This window comes from Hydractinia symbiolongicarpus, chromosome 9 (genome assembly GCF_029227915.1).
Source record: "Hydractinia symbiolongicarpus strain clone_291-10 chromosome 9, HSymV2.1, whole genome shotgun sequence".
NCBI lineage: Eukaryota > Metazoa > Cnidaria > Hydrozoa > Anthoathecata > Hydractiniidae > Hydractinia > Hydractinia symbiolongicarpus.
The window spans coordinates 25264517-25287279 of record NC_079883.1 but is presented as its reverse complement, the minus strand read 5'-3'; the positions used below and the strand labels follow the sequence as shown (position 1 = coordinate 25287279).

Below are 22763 nucleotides of genomic sequence, written 5' to 3'. Positions count from 1 at the left end.
TTATTATAGAAAACTAGTTTTCAGTCAAATTAATTTAGCTACCACGTCACACTACAGGTAATTACAAAATATATTATAAAAAACGCATACCTTGCTTTTTCTTTTATTTGGAAGAGGTATACAAAATATTTGTTCAAACAAAGCGGTGGTACGATTCGAATTGAATGATTTTACCAAATCCAACTAAAAAGAGAAACAAATTTATAATCGCATATAATCGCATGTGAGTATAAGAGAGTACTAGAGGAAGGTCATGATTAATAGTCTGGAGTGAAATAACAGAACAACGGTGCACTTTCAAAAGTACGCTTATCAAAGCTATATAACAATGACAATATTTAACTGCATACCTTATCCGATTGACTTATAAATGTTCGTCCCAACAGTTTTCTGTAGCCCTAAAATGTATATTTATATATTCAAAACATGATGATTTTAAACAAAAAAAGCCCCGCTTATTAACATTAACCTCAAAAATCACCTAATAGCAGTAAGCCTAAATGACTCAAAAAATTCCAATTTATTTCCAAAATTCCACTAAATTTCCTACGATTTCCTTAGCAGTTTTTATCAGCCTTCATGCGGTTTCCTTATTAGGCCAGCTGTAATGCTTTTGAATGTCATATACATCAAAAACACAACAAAAATTAGTTCCTATCAAAAGTAATAATATTCGAGCAACGATACCAATAGCAGAAAAATTGCAAAAACATTTTAAACAATATCAAAAGCATACCATTCTTATTGAGAACATTTAAATATCATGGAAGAAATAACTGGAGACCGTGGTAAACAAATTTTAAACTCAATATGGTGCCAAATTAATGACTAATCTTAGTGAGTTTGGCTGACTAATGTTTTGTAACAAAGTCACGTTCGCCGTTAGATCGTACAGCTGTTGATGATTTGAAATCTCAATTTCTTTCGTTATTATATCTCTGTACACATTTTCTTACCTTCGGGTCTTCAGAATAGGAAAGATGACCGCACTTCTTCTTCACAAAGATATTGCTAATCTTCTCAAGAGAGATCTTCCTAAAAAAAAACTCTTGTTGAGCATTGAGTATAAAACTTGGTATTTGTTTGATTTCATCGCTGCAGTCGCACAACCGCAAATGGTCTATCATTCGATCATGATCCCGGAAAATCTTCCACTAAAAGTTGTTGAGGGAGAGTGGTAAAGGCGGGCCAACGTCTAAGGTATTTCGTAATAGCTTTTGAAAAAGTACCAGTTGATAAGTTAAGAATTTTTGACTTGCTAATTTTTAGGAAATATTTTTGATATGACATCAAGACTATGAACAAAAAAAACGGAATAAATGTTGTCTATAAGATTTCTGAAGTCACACGCTTGTATAAGAGTTCTGAAGTCAGGATTTATCTTTTATGCTTTTTTTAGCCTATTCATTAATGGTCTTTATTTTATGTCAAATAATGTATAATAGTTTTTTATTCCAATGAGCTAACAAACATTTGTTTCAAATTTTATCACAGCTTGATGCAGGTTTTTATTACTGTTAAAAGAGGTGTACTAACTAAGTTAACTAAGGCTCTAAAATTTTAAATTTATTGCATTTATTGCATATTACATCCGTTCTACCTACCCTGATAAGGTAACAGACCAATAACGTGGACCCATGACTTTGATCTAAACATAAATAAGTAAATACGTTAAAATTACGACAAATTTCCACATGTTTATGTCACTTAAAAACAACTATAAATATATAGTAAGTATAGAAGTAATATATATATATATATATATATATATTACTTCGTCGTTCAAGATTTTCTAGGTAACCTCTTAAGAAACAAGGGAAGAAGTGCTAGTTCAAAGGCACGATCATCAATAATCAGTATATGTACTGTTAATTACAATCTTCACTCTTCTTTACACACGTTTGCACTAGATCAAAGTTAAAAGTTTACCTGTTTTATACATTTAAGCTCTGGTAGAAGACAAGGTGACAGTAACTTTAAATCTGTTTCGGGATATGCATCAGTTTCCTTGAAAAAATCATTCATAAAGTGATAGTTACACATTGCTACTATAGGACACAATTCGTGTTGCACCTGGTACATGTTGAATTAGAAAAAAAATATACTTACACAAAAACTTTAAAGAAAATCCCACATTTACATTTTGTTGTTAAATTTACATTGTTGTTAAATTTACATTTTAGAGGCTTATGGCAAATCAATAGAGAAATTATTTCTCCACCTCAATAATTTGCTGTTCGTAATTTGGAGGTTACTTCTACAAACAAATTGGGTCGTTTCAGCCATTATCACCAAGGGTCTGGAATAAAGGTCCTCGAAATTGCTTCAAATTTACACTATTTGATAACTTCTATAAATTTAGCAAATTCTGAAAATTTCAGCTTGAGATCTTTTCTCTATCTATTTTTATGGCCACATAAAGATTTTAGCAAGAGCGAAAAATTATCTAAAATGCTGCCAGGAGAAACTTTTTAAAATCAGTTTTAAGGTTAGTTAAATTGTTGTTTTTTAGATGTTCCTGTAAAACTTAAAACAATGCAGATCCAACTTTTACATCATTCACGTTTGACAACTGGGACAAATTAAAAAAATTGACGGTCGTTTTAAATACACTGGTCCACAGAATAACTAAGGCTACTTACCATTAGGGTTACTTGTAGTGGGCAGTAACAGATCTGATCACTGTCAATATCTCTCGTCACTGCTAATCGTTGTTCACAGGCTAGCACGTACAAGTGTCGCAACGCCTGCAAATGGAACCTTAAGAATAAAATTAAGAAAATATGATAAATTTGGAATGGTTTTAGCATTAAACCTTAAAAGCATGTTACTCTTATACAAAGAATTTAGAATAATATGCAGGATCAGTTACTGCGTGTGACCTATTACATCTAATTTTGCTCCAAATTAGACACATTGTCGAAAGAAAAACATATTGACCTTCTCAACACAAAAAAATTTTTGTGAATGCCATGAAAAAAGATGAATGATGAAACCCAACAGAAGACTCATTTATTAAGGAGCTGTGGTTGTTTTGCTTGTAACTACATAATACCCAATTTTTCATATTAAGAGAGCTTTATAAGCACAACTTCTCACTGTTAATCTTACCGGTTATCCTTGCTCGATATTGGCCATTTCGGATATACTGCACAAAGCAGTGATGCGATTGATAGATTGTCTGTTTTCAATGTGTATCTAAATTATGAAAAAAGACTAAGTAATTGATTAACTATATGTACAATAAGCGTTCTTACCATCTGAAATCCCAGCAGTTAAAAGGATCAACCAAATTAGAGACTTTTTTTCAAATATTCTTTTAAAGAAAATTGTATTTACCCAAAGCTAAATACAATTACAAACTAAAAGCACCTGTGATACTAACATTCCATAGTGCCTAGTCATTTGCAGTAGACACACGTAATAGCCTTCTAGAATCTAATTAAAATAGATAAATCAATAATATTATCACCTTCCGCCACCAAGAAAGAGGAATCCGATAGCCATGTGAGATGCCATATGGTTACCATACCATACATCTGGTGAACATCTTTTGTGAAGCTGTCGAGCAACTCGTAGAACTTTGATGCTACCTGTACCTGCCATCACCTAAAGGTAAAAACATGCTAACATGCTTATTTTGTCACGGCGTCTATAAACATATATGAATATCCGCACGTTTTTGAAAAAAAAGCTTCATACAGCGAATTTTCATTAGCATCCAATAATTAAACTCTAGTCACAAAAAAGACTATCAAATTATTATTTTTCTTTGATAAACACAACGAAGTATACTTACCAAAGAAACTGAAATCAGGACTGTATTTAAGCAATGCTCCAACGGAACCTTTGCATGAAGCTGAAAACAGAAGCAACAAAAAGAGAGGTGATATAAACCACTGAAGAGAAACTCTATTATTGAGAATTAACTTTAATAAATCTTTGTTTAAAAAAGTGGAAAACCACCATAAAAATTACTCAATTAATTAAGCAAAATTCAGTCTTCTGCAATTTCCAGCCTGTTGCGAATTGGAGCGCAATTTTGATGATATAAAGCAAATTCTTATGATAAAAATGAAAAAGGTTAAAGCACCTTTATTTTAACGTTTTATTTAAGCTGATTTAAGACCTTACATTTAAAAATGCATTCTGGGTTAAGTTCCCCTTTAAATATTTACCTCCTCACAGATTGGTGACCCCATGACATTTTGTATTCTTTTAATCCAGGGAAACTAAACAATATAATGATGAAATACTGTAGTATAAACGAGCGTTTAGACAGAAACATTTCAAGTTCTAATACCTCCCACGGTTTTTATTCGTTTCAAATTTTCATGCTGAAATTTTACAAAAACATTTCAGCACTGAACTGATTTGAAAAACTTAGTTTGTCATCAAAACTAATTAAGATTAAAATGTTTGTTTTAAACAAAGAGCATAAATGTTAACCATATTGTAAAAACAGTTGAATAAAATATTGTGTTAGTATTTAAGTTTTTTTCAAGGTTTTAACAATTTTTATGACTCCAATAAATCGTATGAATCTCCTTACAATTTCATTGTCTCTCTGGGATTCCCAAAAGGGACATTGTCTTTTTAGGAGTCTCCATAGAGACATTGTCTTTCCAGGAAAGTCTAAAGGAACGTTGTCTTTTTAGGAGTCTCCATAGAGACATTGTCTTTCCAGGAAAGTCCAAAGGAACGTTGTCTTTTTAGGAGTCTCCATAGGGACAGGAGTCTCCACACATTTAGAAGAGGCCACCCAAGGCCTTCTGTGTTACGTTTACAATTTACAATTATTTGTGTTGCCCTGGAGTAATTTATTGTTGATATCATTTCTACTGGTAAATACCATCCAACACAAAAAATACCTGTATTATGTGTAACAACCAAGTTCTCACAAGGTTTATAATCGTTGGTAGAAGACACTGCACCTTGCTCTAAGAGATCTGAACCTATATTAACACCCGTCTTACCGTGTTATAACAAAGAATGAACACAATGTCAGTGAAAATTACCATTATATCAAACGAAGCTTGATTAGCAGATCCAGCAAACTTCAAACCCAAAGCAAGTAAGCAACCACTGACCATACTCAGCAAATATTGACTAAAAGAAATAAAAAAAATTGTAAAACACAAGGACCTGCTGTAAAAATGGGATTTGAAATCAATGATTGGAACAACACGTTGGTGAGGTGAGGGGATGGGGGGAAAAAGGAATATTTCAAAAATGCTATTTACTGACATATTACAATACAACATCGTTTCGATTCTTTCCTTCAGACTTTTTTTTCATACATACTGTTTGTATTTGATTACAAGAACACTTAACAGGCAAGCGAGTTAAACACTTTGCTTATCTCAATAAATTTTATATTAATTTTTTCAGGACACACTAGAGGTAGTTTTTACGTACATTTGAAGCGGTATGCTCTTCATCGTATCGTTGTTTAAATTATCATCCGATGTAAACAGAGACGTAATCTAAACGTAAGAAGAGCAGGAATGCCAGACATTGCAGTTAAGTAAATTACAGACCATGCATACGGTAAGCTACACACAATGTGTAAAACAGACTATGTAATTGGATGCATATGTTCCATTCTGAATGATCAGGGATGGCTTTATTCAATATGAACAAGATAAGGCACTACTTACACCAGGAATAAATTCTTCTAGCCATTCAGTGCTCGGTACAATATTGTCCCACATAATAAGGTTGTATGCTAACACCTAGAGAAAGTAAATCAAGACATAGACAATGTTGAATACGGACGCCCGATGTTGGATACTTTTTCGGTGTGAAACAAACCATTACGTAGATCATTTTCGCTAAAGGAAAGCAGTTATTTTTAAGTAAAAGTCTCATTACATACCCTCAACAAGGCGTCATCTGGTTTCATAATATCCATGACACTATCCAAAATTGGAACATTCAGCCAATTGGAAATATTTCTAAACAGACGAAAGCAGTTTAATTCCAGCTTACAACATTCTATCCTTAAATTATGACTTGTAGTCCACTTTTTACAATGCCTTAGATCAATCATTACACCTAAAGAAAGGGACATGTAGGCGAAATCTTACGCTACAAGTCCAGCATTTTTCAATTACAGCGTTAGAGGGTGCGTAACGTAACTCTTCTTATTTCCACTGACTAGTGACTTTGCGGTAGAGCAATTTTTGCGTGTGTTAATTCCCTGACCGAGTCATACCAAAGACTATCAAATTGAAATAGATCTTGTCTGTTTAACGTTTAGCAGAGAATAGCATTGATAGCTTAGGAGGTTGTCTAGTTGAGCGGTTGTTGTGCTTGCACGACTTCCGTCGTTCCGAGCTTTAAATGTAGTGGGAGCCCATTGTAGGACCCTCATTAATAACATTACCATTAGGAACTGAAGAGGATATCGAATAGGTGAATAACAGTAAATAACAGTAAATAACAGTACAGTACATAAGTACAGTGAATAACAGTGATTCTAACAATAATATTTTTGCAGGGACTACTACCATAAAATTTTGCAGTAAATATATTTAGCAAGTTCACAAATCCACGAAATATTGGCCATTTTACAGGTGACGAAACGAAGGAAAATTTACGAGAATTAATATTAACGGTTATGTAGTTATGTGTGTTCATGACTTAAGGTTTTTGAAGGAAAAGTTAGAATTATCATTTGGAACACACATCAACCTAAAACTGTAGCTGTGAATTTAATAGAAACGCATTCTTTCACACGTTTCTGACACTAAAGTAACTACACTTTGTTTCTTTATTTTTTATTTTTATTTATTGATTTTATTTATTTATTTTTTTGTTGTTAACATTTTCTATCAGCCGGCAAATTGGCAAGTTTAAAAGGATATATACTAAGCGTTAATTAGGAAAATTAAATAGATAGAGGAATTGCAACTTTGCGGTGTCAGACATTAACAATTTGGTCATAGCCCTGTCTACAGTATTTGGTTTATAGTTTAAATATTTCTGGAACAATCTCGGTTTCTGGATGCATGACCATTAAAATTACGTTAATATGGTAGATGAAAGTAAAAAAAATCTAATGGCGCTTCACATACTTATTATTTGTTCGTAAATACATTAACGAGATGGCGATAACAGCAGCAGGCGAAGTAACGTTAGTATCGATAAGATCTCCCTCCTAAAACAAAGATGCGAATAATTTCATACAAGTGAAAATCTGATTGTTTTTTTCTTTTGAAAGTTTGTGATTTAGCTTTGCAAACTTCTATCAATTGCAATATTCGCATTTGACATTAAAATAACAAATAATTCTTTTCCTCGTCATTACTTTTATTTTGGAGAAAAAACACAAATTTTTAGTACGATTTAATGGTCATTTTCTAATTTTTTTTGGTAAGTTTGAAACAATCTAAATCCAATTTTTGATAAATCAGCGACAAAGCGAAATGAAGCAATTCAAGGTTTTGCAGACTTGACAGTGAAAGTGAGACTTAATATTGATGACTGATTATATATTGCCAAGTGCTTCGTCCAAGTAATCCGACGATGCGGCACAAAATTGAACATGCTAACTTATACAACCACAGCAATAATATCTATTTTAAAACATTTATGAACTTTTAAAATAAGTCATGATTTCCATAACTTCTGATGATTCTATCCCATTGGAAACCCCTTGCTGGTTTCCCATAAAATTTACCACCTGAAGAGTATAATGTGATGATAATAAATTTAAAACAACCATTAGTTTTGGCGAGAAGCCGTCATCATAAGAACAAATGGTGCAGAAAGAGAAGATATTTCATTATTTTTTCAGGCCAAGTTCCGCAAGGCAAGAACGACCAAATGTTTTGCACACTGTATTTACCTCTTAATCTAAAGTAGCACGCCACTTACTTTAATTTGACAGCTGCTTACTGGCATTTTCTCGTGTGTACCAAGTATCTAGAAAATAAAAGTGGTAGGGAACAGCTCGAATATTTAAAATTTATATGCAATCACGAATAGAGGCGTTGATAATACAAAGAAATCTATATACATTGTTGTATTTCTGTCCACCAAACACATATCGATACAATACATCATGAACGTTAATACCACCAACGATTTGAGAATCTTTACCTTCCTGTAATGACGCAAAATTTGTAGAAAATTGGCAGTTAGCATGTAAATAATGATTAAAATACAATCAAAATAAATCTATATAAATCACGGTAATAAATTATTCTCAAATTAGTTTCAATAATTTGTTGTTTTTTTTGGTGTAATTTAAAGTCATTAAAGAAATGCCAAATAAACAAATAAATAAATAAATAAACAAATAAACAAAAAACAAATAAACAAATATATAAATAAACAAATAAACAAAAAACAAATAAACAAATATACAAATAAATAAAAAAAACAAATAAATAAATAAATAAATAAATAAATAAATAAACGAATAAATAAATAAACGAATAAATAAATAAATAAACAAATAAATAAATAAAACAACTACTCACATTAATCATGATCATGCCCAAAGCGAAACCAGCACCAAGTGCATGACTTTCACGATCAAATGCATTTTCCAATTCTGGACCAGGAGACCTCCCTATCTCGTGGAGAAGAACTTTAACTAGATGACTGTCCGCTGATTGGAAAAATAACAAACCCAGGGACACGACAGCAGCCACTTGACTAGAAGGTGGTACATTCAATTCTAAGGCAGTCGGCGGAAGTAAAGAATCCAAATGTAAACTCAATAATCGGTATGTGTCAGAATTCCTCGATCCTATTCTAAAGATAGAATATTCCACATTGTGGTGTAACTGAATTCATGAATTTATTATGAATGATAAACAAAGAAAAGTAATCAACTAAAAATATTATTGACATGCGTGAATCAGGAGTTCTATTTATTATGGAAAATACTTATCAATACAGAAACTACTCTCACTGTGTTGTTGAGATGCCCAGAAGTAACGCAACAGTAGTCAATTCATGTCCCTAAAAGTAAATAAACAGTATTCACAAGAAAATGACTAGAAAAAAACAAACATTCCTGCATCAAATTTTCCATAAGAACAATTCACGTAAGATAAAAGGTCTTTTACTGTTCAAAAATTTAGAAGAAGTTTAAAACATTCACGGCTTAACATGGGTTTCTAACAACAACAACAACCACAACAACAACAAAAACAACAACCACAAAAACAACAAAAACAACAACATCGACGATAACAACAACAACAACAACAGCAACAAATAATAATGTATTCAATCCTAAGAAGAAGCTATCATGGAGGTGAAAAAAAGCGGATATTTAAAATGACAAGGATTTTAGTACTATTATACATATTACACAGAGAAAACGAGATAAAAACTTAAATCTTACAATAAAATTATTTCACCCACCTTGCTTAAATAATCATGCAGATTCCACTTTGGCAACACAGACAAATGACCAGTTAAACCAAGTGCAAACAAAAAACCAGAATGATCAGCCGTTAAATCAGCATATTTTAGTTTGTTAAAAAGAATCCAAGTTGAATCAATCTAAAAAAAAAGAAAACTAACCATTTCACTAGCAATGAATGTAGAAACGAAAAGGGAACATAGAAGTTACAAAAAGCAAGAACGAAAGACTTGTATTCGTCAAACTGGGCTCGGTGAACCGATTTTTGAGTTAACTTTTCTGTAATAGCGAAATACCACTCACGATAAAAAAATTTGTGGTAATCCAGAAATTTACAAGCTCAGATAATAAAACTATCGCAAAAGCAAATCGCGAAAGTAAATTTTGAGTAAAAAAATTAGCCTTAAGGGGACTTTATAATGAACAACTTGAACAAACGTCATTTCACACCTGAGATGCTCCAGGAGCAATCTTAAGCCCTGCAGCCACGCCGTTATGGAACGAGGGCCACAGCTGTCTGGATGCTGGAGCGTCTGTTTGGTTGACTTGGACAGTCTTATTGCTGAAATAGGAAAACCACAACTACATTAGTAAATATATCTTCAACATCACAAGGATATGCAAAAATCATATAAAAAGTAAATACAGAGAGATGATTCTATTTATTTTGAGGTTTCTTGAGTGGTAAACAAATAAAATGAAACAAAAGATAGCAACAAAAGGAAATAACCTACTTTGTTGTGGACCTTCCTGTCAATTCCAACACTGGTATAGATACAGTTTCAGATGCAACAGGTTGAGAAGTTCCCAGTGTGAACATACCCCTAAATCAGATGGATAACATACTAAAAATCTGAAAAGCCTAAACGGTCGTGAAATCTTTTTAAATATGCATTTAGCTAAAGCATCTTATGTTCATTTGGCAAATTATTTTACTAATTTTGGTATGAGTGTAAATTTTTTTAACTAATTTTCGTGCTATTTCTGCGACAACAAACACATAAATACCTAGCAACAGGCAAAGCCATTGTTCTGTTGTTGAGAAGTAGCAGTTTAGCTTCTTCTTCTTTTGCAAACGCATGATCGCTAAAAACAATATTACAACTTGGGTTCATAAAAGTGCTTGCTAGGTAGAATCAGAAAATTGGACTACAAGGAAAACAAAACAATTGAAATCTAAACTAATATTCTATCAACTACCAAGAAATTTGCAATAACAAAGAAAATGATTGGATTTTATCACAATTTGTATCTGCCAGGATGAGCAGCTACCGTTAAGCTTCGATTAAGTGGTCCATTCAAATGACTGTTTAGAGCAGAACAAAAAATATTACTAAGTGCCCTCCTTTTTTAGAGAAGCTCTTGGTCTCAATAAACAGGGGCCATGCATTGCGGTATCAAAATATAAATTGAAATATAAATTGAAATATAAATTGAAATATAAATTGAGATATAAATTGAGATATAAATTTGAAATATAAATTGAAATATAAATTGAAATATAAATTGAAATATAAATTGAAATATAAATTGAAATATAAATTGAAATATAAATTGAAATATAAATTGAAATATAAATTGAAATATAAATTGAAATATAAATTGAAATATAAATTGAAATATAAATTGAAATATAAATTGAAATATAAATTGAAATATAAATTGAAATATAAATTGAAATATAAATTGAAATATAAATTGAAATATAAATTGAAATATAAATTGAAATATAAATTGAAATATAAATTGAAATATAAATTAAAATATAAATTGAAATATAAATTAAAATATAAATTGAGATATAAATTGAAATATAAATTGAAATATAAATTGAAATATAAATTAAAATATAAATTGAAATATAAATTGAAATATAAATTGAAATATAAATTGAGATATAAATTGAAATATAAATTGAAATATAAATTGAAATATAAATTGAAATATAAATTAAAATATAAATTGAAATATAAATTGAGATATAAATTGAAATATAAATTGAAATATAAATTAAAATATAAATTGAAATATAAATTAAAATATAAATTGAAATATAAATTGAAATATAAATTGAAATATAAATTGAGATATAAATTGAAATATAAATTGAAATATAAATTGAAATATAAATTGAAATATAAATTAAAATATAAATTGAAATATAAATTGAGATATAAATTGAAATATAAATTGAAATATAAATTGAAATATAAATTGAGATATAAATTGAAATATAAATTGAAATATAAATTAAAATATAAATTGAGATATAAATTGAAATATTGAAATATAAATTCTTTTTCCCCTGAATCTGACTCAAAATGTACATACATGTTTTTCTTGAATGTAAATTTAACTAAACAGGAACACAACAACATACGCATTACAAGAAACATTTGGAAAAACATGCTGATAATAATAGACTATAAAAAAAATATATATCTGATATAGGTGTATTACATAAAATGATACTAACTTGACATCAGGTTTTTGAATGAGTGTGATATTCACAGGTTTGGAGGAGTTTAACAATCTCTTCACCTCGTTTACCCTTAAATCCTGATTGAATCTGAGTTTAAAAATCTAGAAATTAACAAGAAAGAAACATGCACCAAATAGGAAATTTTGGTCCTGATTACTTCACACAGGAAACAATTCATTTTTCAAAAACAAAGCCCCCACCCAATTTGCAACTAATTTTTAAAGGTATTTAGGAGAATTTAGGAGAATTTTAACTGTTTTTTTTTTTAGATTTTTTCAATAAGCAGATACAAAACACATATAAGAATTTGAATTAGTGGAAGCCTATCTTGAAATCAATAATGTCAATGAAGTTGAACAAGGAAGAAAGATTGCATTGATGCAGAATATGAATATTTTGGACTTATAATCTACAAAAAAAATGCACTATAAAAGTTGATTTAGGAGGATTTTATTTAGGAAGATTTTTAGGTGTGGGAACCCTGTGCAAGGTATATATCACCACCTCTGACAGTTCCTGCTGCAGTAACACTAAAAAAAAATTACGAGAGAATACATCTTTACCTCAGTTTGAAAGTCCGAAAGATCATCTGTGTTTTGATAAGCCTAAGTATACATGAAAGTTGCAGGAAAACGACGAAGAAAATACGTTTACGTCTAAATATTTTTAGCAGCAGAAGTTCTGGAATTTAGGTTGCATGTTTAAGGTTTTGACAGGTGAGTTTTACAATATACAGCAAAATTTGTTTTGTAAAAGAATATCCACTGTCCTAAAAGATGTGACGTTTGGACAATGTGGTTCTTTATTAGATTTCAATAGCAAATAGCAAATAACTTATGAAGCATACAACAGGTTTGACAGTGTTGTGTTTTGCAGATGATTTCTTGTAAGTTTTTAAAACTTATTTTGTGAAAAAAAATCATTAGTTAATATGACATAAGAATGACTATAGTCAGCGTCTTCAATTAAAGTTTAACTATTTTTATTCTTCTTAAAGCTACTTAAGCTACACGAAACATATATTTGTTTCTTGGTAAAAAATGCTAATCTGTTTTCTATTCTTGTCATTTGCAATATCGAATAATACTGTGGCGCAGATGCTTCATTCTATTTAGGAAGTACAAAAGGAAAGGATACTGGTAAGTCTTTTTCTAGGTTCATAAAAATAACATTCTATCAGGTATTGCTTTCATGGATACATTTGCTTTGTTAAACATACCCGAACATTTGACACATGTTGCATGAGTTCTACATCTTAATTCTCCAAAATATTCTATTACATTAGCCCTATTTCTACTTTTTCTAATTCCTAATATGGATATCAATCTCCTTAAAAATGGTGGTATTCTGTCTGTCTGTCCGCAAAAAAACGTCATGTTACGGAAATGCGATACATAGATTTTCCACTAGCTTCCACTGACTAGTTAACAATACATTCGGCTCAATCAAAAGCTTATTAGAGTAGTTTCAGCCGAAGCTAAACTTTGGCGAAAGAATATTTATTCTATTTAGGTATCAGTGGGTTTCTCAGTGGTGCACCAGTGTTGGTTGTTTCTTTTACAAATACTACAAAAGTTAATATGGAAAAAATTTTAAAAGCAAACATCATCATCAAAGAAAATCAACTGAGAAATAAACAATTATCCGACAGACAGACCAACAACTACTCACAGGCTTTATTGTATTATTGTATATATTATTGTATTGTTATATATCTAAATCCTTAAATAATACGACCAACAGACTGACCTTCAGACCGATCAATGGACCGAAAGGCAGACAAACAAAGTACTCACGGGTTTGAACGCTTGATGAAAATGTTTCTGCTTTTGCAAAGCTGTAAAATCTTCTCTACCTAAAAAACGAACATTGTTTTTATGAAACAGTTTCTGAACAAAATTCATCACATAAAGTACAACTATTTTTAGTTACATTATTACAACAATGAATGCAGTACACTCAGAGTTTAAAATTTATGTTGTAAAGTAGAAAACTCATCATTTTCAATACCAACATAAATTTTATTTTAAACTATAAAAATGTTTCATAGCAAAAATTATTTAAAAAGTACTAATTAAATATATTAAATGTTTTTTAGCAAAAATTGCAATTATCTTTTTTTAAAATGTTTTTGTTGATCTTAAATTGTTACCTTGTGAGTGAAATCATAAACAAAAATAAATAAAAACAAAACAGTGCAAATAAAGTAAACTAAACCCCAAGGAGAGTGTAGCTCCAAGATAAAAAGCATAAACAACATGTTCCATACCTAAATAATTGGCTGACTTAGCATTTAAATTCAAATTCTCTGTATTCTTGTAATGATATAAAATTTCTTTTATTGGCATTTTAAATCCCAAAGGAAGTTTAGCCAAATCGTCTGGTGTGAAAGCTACAAACACAATAATGCATTTAGCAATTATAAATAATAAGAAATTAATTTCTCTTTTCTTGGTATTTGAGTCCTGTGTGGATGCAAAGTTTGAGATGTCCTATTAATTCTAAAACACTGATGTTTAAGACGCCAGTAAGTCATCGTAAATTCTTAGCAACCGCTGTTATTTTAATGACAAAACTTGTATCACCTGACACATATCTGAATTTTTGTTTTAAGGGCTTATCAAGGTATGTGGTGATGTAAATATCCTTTACTTATGCAGTTTATTATTTTGGATATATTTAGAAGAATATTAATATTTATCCCCATTGTGATTCATACATTGTTTCTCAGCATTTAACTTTGATGTCATAATCCTGCATACTTAGACTAACTTTTATGGCCTATATCTCGGAAACCAAAAACATTACACCAAAAGGTAAAAAGATTTTAAGACAACTTTTAGAGCTTTTTTTTGTATAAAATCACCTTTTTTTAAGAAGGGGTAAGCTTTCAGTAGTACAATTATCAGACTGATGTCAGTGTTTTCAAATAGAAAAAAAATGGTCCACTATAATCTAGAATCTTAATAAAGACAACCATTGGCTTGGTCTCTTACAAACTTTAGTGGTGTAAAAAATAACTTTTAACTTACATTCTTTCAGCATGATGTCTGTAATAATTTCAAATAATGAAGGCTGTCTAGAAGTAAAAAGTGTCTTAAAGAGAAATGAAACTGCACAAAATATATTTTGATCGGTGAAGGATTGTTTATCGTGTCTAATTATTAAAATTTGTTAAATATTATATAATAATAATTCTTTAATGTTTTTATGTTTAACTTCACAAGGTTAATAAGAATGGCATAAAAATCATTGTACTGGCGAATTATCATGGCAATCTTTAAACTTTTTTTAAAGTCATAGTTTTACCTAAAAATTATTTTTCAAGTATTTAAGATAGCATAGAAATAATATAAAAGACAATAGTCATGAACATACCCATCTAGACTCGCTTTCCTTTTCTCTTTGTGTTCACTTTGTGAATATTTAGCAATGGCTGAGAACACCTAAACAAAAATTTGAATGCTCCATTTATATTCTGTAGCATAAACAATAAAAATGTATCTTAAGGAACTGATACATGATTCGTTAATCAAATTTGATTTGTCGAAATCATATTGAGAATTAAGATAAAAATAAAAACTTGATAGGTGCTACACGAGAACATATTTTGTTATTTTACGTAATTTATGTAATCATAAAGACTGGTTGCTTTTGTATTTATAGTAAGTGCCACAAATTCAACAAAAGAAGGGCTGAAAACATGGACGAAAAATAACTGCAAAATGAAGTACTTTGCAAATCTGCTTTTGGATGGAACAGGAAGAAGATTTATTTTATTTTGAAGTCTTCTACTAATAAACAATCTTTTTCCACTCCTATGTCTTTTGTGTGGCTTCAAAACAGAGCCTCTCCCTAGATTCATTCACCAATCTTTTTTTCTTAGTCTGTTTAAAAGTCATTTTTTGAATTAAGTACAATGGATGCAATGCTATCCATGCAATAATTGAAGGTAGAGTTGCCAACATTTGGGGTCTTTTCTAGGAAGTAGTCAAAACTCAGAATCCAAGTGATGTGATGAAAAACTATACTTTCCATCACGCATAGTAATTTTAGATAAGGAGAGCTTGTAATCTGTGGGAACAAATCTAACCTTAGCCTTTGTATTTATTTTCGAATTTCAACTCATAATGTTGTATTTTCAGACATAAGTTATACGTTTATGTTATGTATATATACATATATAGCAAAGTTTGCATTGTTTTAAACTCATCTGAGAATATCATGAGGGCAAAATGTTCGTCTTTCTTTTTAATTTTCTATTCATATTTGGAAAGCATCCTCCAATTTGTTTACTTTTTGCTCAACAAAATTACGATGTTACTGCACACATTCAAAATGCAAAAATTGCTTTGTGATTAATTAAAAACTTTTTTATTGAAAAATCCAAACTAGTCTGACTTCTAAAATCGAAATCAATAAGTCATAAAAATGTAATGCACAATCCAGTCAGTCGAATTTGATTAACCAAAGCGCGTATAACCACCGTCTTTATTATGAGTCCAATATATTTCGTGCAAATTAGGGTCAGGTAGACAAATAAAAGATTACGTAAAATTTAAAATTTTACTTTAGATAAAACAGCTGTTGTTTTCTTTTTCGTATCACAGTTGAACTAAAAAGTGAAACATAAAGATTATTGAATATAGCCAGTTGACTGTTGCCACCCTGTTGCTACCCTGAACAAATAAACATTTAAGTGTGTGTGAAAATCAGTGCGTATTCCCTCTCGCTTTCCCCATCGTACATTGAACGATCAAATTAGTTTAGTTTCAGTTTGTTCGAGCGAACATGTTGTTGTAGTTTGCTCTGGTTATCTACCAATATATAAGTGTTGATATTGGCAATTTGTGTTTCGTTCTTTTTAAAAAAACTAACTGAATAATGAGATCATCGGTTGTGTTGTGTGTGTGAAAATCAGTGTGTTATGTGTGAAAATCAGTGTGTTATTCCATCTCACTTTCCCCATCATACATTGAACAATCAAATTGGTTTAGTTTAAGTTTGTTCGAGCGAACATGTTGTTGCAGTTTGCTCTGGTTATCTACCAATATATAAGTGTTGATATTGGCAATTTGTGTTTCGTTCTTTTTAAAAAACTAACTGAATAATGAGATCATCAGTTGATTTCTACCGTCATTGGAGTTTTCGGCCCCGTTCTAGCACGGACTAATCAATAACTCCTCTTGATAGTGGGCCGGACTGAAACTAAACCAATTTGATCGTTCAATGTACGATGGGGAAAGCGAGAGGGAATAACACACTGATTTTCACACACGACACTTTTGGATGACATTGACCTGTCAAATTCCAAGGGTTCAGTTAGCCCTGTTTTGGGCCAATTGACTAATTTTAGTTCTAAATGGCCCCACACAGGAAAAGATATCCATATTTTCTGCTCAATGTCAAGTCCTTATCTTTTATTAATTGCTTAGCGAAAATTCTAACAGATTTCCATATTAGAACAATAAATAATGAAAATAAGCACTCCAGTAGAACAATTCAAACCACATTTTCCTATCATTACGTGATTAAAGAATGAAGAACATACCTTTGTTTCTGCAAGCATCATCTTACTGAATATTTCATGGATGTTACATTCGTCATATGAAGTAATACTTAGAGGTTTACCAACATATTCTATAAAATGACAATGTATTATGTCTGATGAGAAAAAGGGTAGTAGCATCGTCGGCTGTAGATACCCTCATTAAGGACTAAGAACAGATATTGTTTATTTTGATTAACTTGAGAAATGTTGTACAGCTTGCAAAATGTTAAAAACTATAATCATTACTTTTTTTTATTGAATGGTGGTGCACAATGTATGCTAAGCAGCCTGGTGCTGCTCAGCATCCCTGAATTAAGCATAATTTAAAACGAAAACAAAAAGAAAAAAAACAAAGAAAATTAAAACAGAAGAGAGAAATTATTCTGACATATTGTCAAAAACACCTGCATCATAATATTTGACAAGATCAAATTGTATATACCTTCTTTCAGTTTGTAAACAGTATCATTCTTTTGTTGAAGAGTAGGAAAGTCTGTTTCGTAGATTTTTGTGTGTGATTTAGAGTTGAGGATACTAAAATGTTAAAGCATCAATATTTTACCTAGGAATTTTTCATTGTAAAGATAAAGCAGACTAGACAGAATAGCACCAAAATTGTAATATGGACACAAAGAGGGCAATTCCTTGTACTGCAAGAAAATGGATATTCCTTTAACATACCCTAGAAAATAAAAGCCTTTAAAGTTATCCAAGATTATTATTTTAAAACTGATTTATTGTTATAAATCATTCATCAAGAAGAGCAAGATGATACTAATAAAGATACATTATTGATTCAGGGCAACAATGTATTTTAGTAACGTTTTTTACCATATAACAGGGTTTGAATTAGAAATATAAAGTCAGTTCGCAAAAAATTGTTGACTCTAGAGAAGAAAACCTCTGCACTGGAAGTAAGATGTCACTGATCCGTTGATAATGGTTATTTTGTTGCAGCAACTGCTACAGAAATAGGTGAAACAAATGATTGATAAAGAAATGGGATTCACAATTTTAACATATCCTTTGTAGAATATTTTGCAAAGATGGCATTTTGATTCAGAAAAATGCGAATTGCGACTTGCTAATTTAAACTCTGTATAACATTGTTGTTATAAATTGTAAAAAATCTCCCCTATTCACTCATCTGGAAAAAATTAGTCATTTCCAGCCTGTTGGCGTGTGTTATAGAAAGTGTCCCAACTAATTTTAGAATACCTTAAACTTTCACTTACATTGCAAGATAATGAAGTAGTTTAGCCATGTGTACCAAATGCACCAAAAAAAGAGTGTTAAGTTTAAATTCCTAAAATAAATTCCAGAAAATACAAAACACAATAAAAACATATATATATAAAAAATGAAGAAAATACAATATTTATATCCAAGCTAAATGTTAAAACTCATAAAGGAATAGTCAGTGAATAACTGCCACATAATATCAATGCCACTTTTTTGCATTTCATTAACTTTGTTGGCAGAAACGATTTTTCACAAAAACAAAAACAAATGAAGTATGGTAGTAAGAAAGAAAGACCTTCGCTATTTTGAAAATTATAAGAATGGTTAGGTGGATGTGTAAAACCAGTTTGAAAGACAGGAAGAGTTTAGAATAGTTTAGAAACAGGCTAAGTATTCCTACCATTAGAGATTTTATGCAGAGGAAAATTGAGGTTGTTGGGATATTTTGAAAGTATGGAGGAGGAAATTAGCTACGAAAGTTTCAGAAGCTCCAGCAGTTCAGCTTCTGAATAATACTACCATCTTTAATAATAAAAATTAAACATATTGACTGCTGACATCAACACGTGGGAAGTTGTGGCTAAACATAGTTTATTAAAAAAAAGGCCTTTATGAGGCAATTTTGCGAACTTTGTTGGACAATTTGGAGACATAAACAGAATTACATACCTCGTAAAGTTTGTGCCAACTTGTAAATACAGCAGTTATGTGTTTGTACAATGGTGCATTTTTTTGTAAACTAAAGCATGGCATAAGGTGATTACTATACAGTGGAAGTCACATGCGCTTGTCAAAATTCAGGCGTGGGTTTTCAAAATTATCATTTTGACACCGTAAAATGAAATAAATTTAAAAAATGAGAGAATCAGAAATTTGTTTGGTGATAACTTATCAAAAAACAGCCCACAATTAACTAACCTTATTTCAACAATATATTTTTGTTCCACTTTTGTTTGCATCATATTATTAACTTGATTTTGAAGTAAATATTCCCAATCCTATTACACAAGTATTTTTGTTTTAAAATAAAATAAATTAATTGTAACAAACTTGTAAATTCAAGTAAAGAAAGTAAAAAAACTATACCTCAATCCCAACAAGAGAATCACTTTTCTTAGCTTTCTTAGGCTGTGGAGGAGCTGGGCTGGTAATGTTTTCCTACAATACGAATATCAGATTTATTTTGTGAACTCTAAATGATGCTAGCCGCCCAAAATTATCGAGTAACATGCACAAAACATTAATAATTTCAAGTAAAATTCACCGTAACGGCCCAATATCATGTTTTTGAAAATCAAATAAAAAACACTATGGAAAATAGTTTTGTAAAATAAAACGGTCATGAATCAATACCAGAACCTCCGTTCGTTCCTTTACCTTTAAGCTCTTCGTCGAAGATTCTGGAAAACCAAGTAGTTTCAGACTTGCAGAAAGAAATTTATCCCACTCATTGATGTGAATCTGTTTATTGTACCCACTACTATCAGAATGGAACAAAGTGTAATATTTTGCAACAATAAGATTAAATTCTTGTTCAGTGATAACATCCTCAAGAGCCTTGATGCATGATTTTACTAAAATAAATGTAGAATTTATTAATGAAAAAAATTAAATTTAGTCATACCTATAGATTTGACATGCAATTATGAAAAGGCTTTACTTTTTTCATAACATTTCAAATTCATAATAGCTGAATGCGATCCTTAACAGCTGCTAAACATTCTATTTTCAGAAAGTGGCTTATTTAAAAAACTAGCAATAATCTCTATGGACTGACACATACATAATCCATTTTTCAGAATTTGAGAAGAAAGATTACAGTTATGTGACAAAGCCAGGAGTTGACAAATAGCTTCACGTATGAATATACGTACAAAAATTGATTAAATTTATATCCTCTGTACATGAAAACACTTTACTGTATGTCAATGCATATTACTTATTTCTTAAAATGTTATCATGGTTAAATACGTGTATCTTGTGCATACCTGTCCCTTATACCTTATTTGCATATATATTTACAGGCATGTCTATCAAAAACAATAAACAAAGAAATATGTGTACAGATACATATAACATGAAGAGTAATCACCATCCAATAATCTATTTTCTTTAAAATAAAAAAAAACTGTGCATATCACTTTTTTGTGCCATTCTAGCTAAGAGCATGTTAGTTACATCAGGGAATAGGAAGAGACTAGTAAAAATCATGAAACAAAATGTATGGAATTTATTCCTAAAAGAGCTATATTAGGCATCCGAGAGTTTTAAAATTTGGGAATTGGACCCAAATATTAAACACATTACAAATTTTATTACATATCTTAATACATATATATATATATAATTTCTATCTTTTATTTATCTATATTAATATGCATGAAATTACCTGTTGTGGAATAAGTTAGCTCTGAGATTTCTATCCTCACAGCTTCGTTGCCTCCTTCCTAAAAGTGACAGTTATGTTTTAAGAGTGACATACGTCAATGTCATAAAATTAATTTAGCTGAACAGTGCAAGTAAAATTTGAATTAGTGGCAAATTGAAACTTCCAGAATACAAGAATTGTTATAAAAGATTGTAAGTAAGCACATTGAAATTGCAGTGGTGAAAATCAGACAAGCTGTTGCATCGCTTAGACCCCATGTATATTTAATTTTAAATAAATCGATGACAAGTGACCCAGGCATACTGCACACATTTTTATTCCACAATTTTGATCCAGGCTTGAGCTTTGATTTATTGAGCTATTTTTTTTTTAAATCATTACTCAGCTTGTGCTGTTACAGTTAATTAAATCTACTTACAACGACAAAGCTTGTGGCACCAAAATGTTTTAATGATAATTGCTGCTTTGTGATATCTAAACAGATGAAAAATATTGGTTTAAAATTCTTCCCTAGACATTTCATGCAGCATAACATAACACAGATAACGATGAAACTCACTTTTGTTAAACACTGAAGCAGACAGCTGAACAGGACCAATCTAAAATAAAATCATATTAACCACACTTCCATTTTCTTTCTGACTTTAATAATTAGGCGTTAATCTTTGCAAAGACGTAATGTTTAAATAACTAATTGTAAAAAGGCTTCAGTTTTTTAACCTTGCATATTCTTTAGAATGAAAAACATACACCTTGAAAATGCAAACTTTGGTCCCGTTAAGTATTTTTAGTCACAGACAAACTTGTGTTATATATTAGATAATGTAACATTAACCAATGTCTTTATAACTTTATAGTTTGAAACCATTTTTCAGTGATCTTTCACAAAACAACAACAGTGCTGCAAATTTTTTTGTGACAAAAATTTTCAGCATTTTTTGAAAAGATGACAGTATTTTCGTAACAATACTAAGGGATGGAGAATATATGAGGAGATTTAAGGTAATGTCATGACTAAAGAATAAATTTTTGCTGTACTCATGTAGCATTTCTACGTACTTTACCACAAAGTTTTGTAACACTAAAATTGAGGAGATTTGAGGAGAAATTTGTTAAAAAATCTAATTTCAGAGCAGAAGTTTTGAATGAACTTCTTAAAATTAAAGAATATTGAAGTGTGACAACTGTTAAAAAGCTAAATTTTTACAAATCAAACCTGGGTGCTACTTTCTAGAACTTTACGCATAGGGAATTCAAACAACGAGAAACAACATGAAAAACAAATCAACACACCTTTTGTTTACCACTGTACAATTGAATATTTTCGGACAAATCCAAAACAGCAAACATTGCACAATTCTAAAAAAAAATGCAATTACTTTAAATAATACAATGTGAATTTGCAAAATGATAGTTTATAAGAATCAATTTGAAATTTTTGGAATTAATACACATATATTTTAGAACATAGAAATAAATGTTGGTATTTATGACAGGAATGGTATTAAAATTCTAATTCAAAATTCTCTTAGGGTAAAACTTTTATAGTTGTGTTTTTTTTGTAAAAAATAATAAATGAAGATTGTATTTCTTAAAGTTTTATCATTCTTCATTTTTAGTAAAGTAAAGAGTAAACAATTGCACAAGAGGTACAAGTCGCAAAGGAATGAATCCTTGCTGTTTATAACAAAGGAGTTTGCTGAGTCTGAAAATG

At 30.4% G+C, this 22763-nt stretch overlaps 1 protein-coding gene across 2 annotated transcripts in view; it reads right to left on the bottom strand.

The window, feature by feature from the left end:
• The window catches only part of LOC130657524 (anaphase-promoting complex subunit 1-like), a 33368-nt gene that overhangs the window by 1901 nt on the left and 8704 nt on the right, over nucleotides 1-22763 (bottom strand). For both annotated transcript variants that reach the window (XM_057460511.1, XM_057460512.1), the window contains exons 12-52: nucleotides 22343-22408; nucleotides 21609-21648; nucleotides 21468-21523; nucleotides 21050-21107; nucleotides 20038-20234; nucleotides 19747-19818; nucleotides 19579-19658; nucleotides 19330-19399; nucleotides 18654-18724; nucleotides 17861-17952; nucleotides 17419-17507; nucleotides 16438-16482; nucleotides 15246-15313; nucleotides 14900-14946; nucleotides 14137-14259; nucleotides 13664-13722; nucleotides 12431-12472; nucleotides 11862-11968; nucleotides 10394-10471; nucleotides 10120-10209; nucleotides 9836-9947; nucleotides 9385-9525; nucleotides 8927-8976; nucleotides 8490-8766; nucleotides 8024-8110; nucleotides 7882-7929; nucleotides 7080-7162; nucleotides 5879-5957; nucleotides 5661-5735; nucleotides 5419-5486; nucleotides 5019-5109; nucleotides 4179-4232; nucleotides 3800-3859; nucleotides 3473-3609; nucleotides 3112-3198; nucleotides 2643-2760; nucleotides 1930-2007; nucleotides 1605-1648; nucleotides 957-1035; nucleotides 351-398; nucleotides 91-183 (exon numbers count right to left, since the gene is read on the bottom strand). In XM_057460511.1, coding sequence (XP_057316494.1) covers nucleotides 91-183; nucleotides 351-398; nucleotides 957-1035; nucleotides 1605-1648; nucleotides 1930-2007; nucleotides 2643-2760; nucleotides 3112-3198; nucleotides 3473-3609; nucleotides 3800-3859; nucleotides 4179-4232; nucleotides 5019-5109; nucleotides 5419-5486; nucleotides 5661-5735; nucleotides 5879-5957; nucleotides 7080-7162; nucleotides 7882-7929; nucleotides 8024-8110; nucleotides 8490-8766; nucleotides 8927-8976; nucleotides 9385-9525; nucleotides 9836-9947; nucleotides 10120-10209; nucleotides 10394-10471; nucleotides 11862-11968; nucleotides 12431-12472; nucleotides 13664-13722; nucleotides 14137-14259; nucleotides 14900-14946; nucleotides 15246-15313; nucleotides 16438-16482; nucleotides 17419-17507; nucleotides 17861-17952; nucleotides 18654-18724; nucleotides 19330-19399; nucleotides 19579-19658; nucleotides 19747-19818; nucleotides 20038-20234; nucleotides 21050-21107; nucleotides 21468-21523; nucleotides 21609-21648; nucleotides 22343-22408 — 3459 coding nt within the window. The remainder of the gene's footprint in view (nucleotides 1-90; nucleotides 184-350; nucleotides 399-956; nucleotides 1036-1604; nucleotides 1649-1929; nucleotides 2008-2642; nucleotides 2761-3111; nucleotides 3199-3472; nucleotides 3610-3799; nucleotides 3860-4178; nucleotides 4233-5018; nucleotides 5110-5418; nucleotides 5487-5660; nucleotides 5736-5878; nucleotides 5958-7079; nucleotides 7163-7881; nucleotides 7930-8023; nucleotides 8111-8489; nucleotides 8767-8926; nucleotides 8977-9384; nucleotides 9526-9835; nucleotides 9948-10119; nucleotides 10210-10393; nucleotides 10472-11861; nucleotides 11969-12430; nucleotides 12473-13663; nucleotides 13723-14136; nucleotides 14260-14899; nucleotides 14947-15245; nucleotides 15314-16437; nucleotides 16483-17418; nucleotides 17508-17860; nucleotides 17953-18653; nucleotides 18725-19329; nucleotides 19400-19578; nucleotides 19659-19746; nucleotides 19819-20037; nucleotides 20235-21049; nucleotides 21108-21467; nucleotides 21524-21608; nucleotides 21649-22342; nucleotides 22409-22763) is intronic.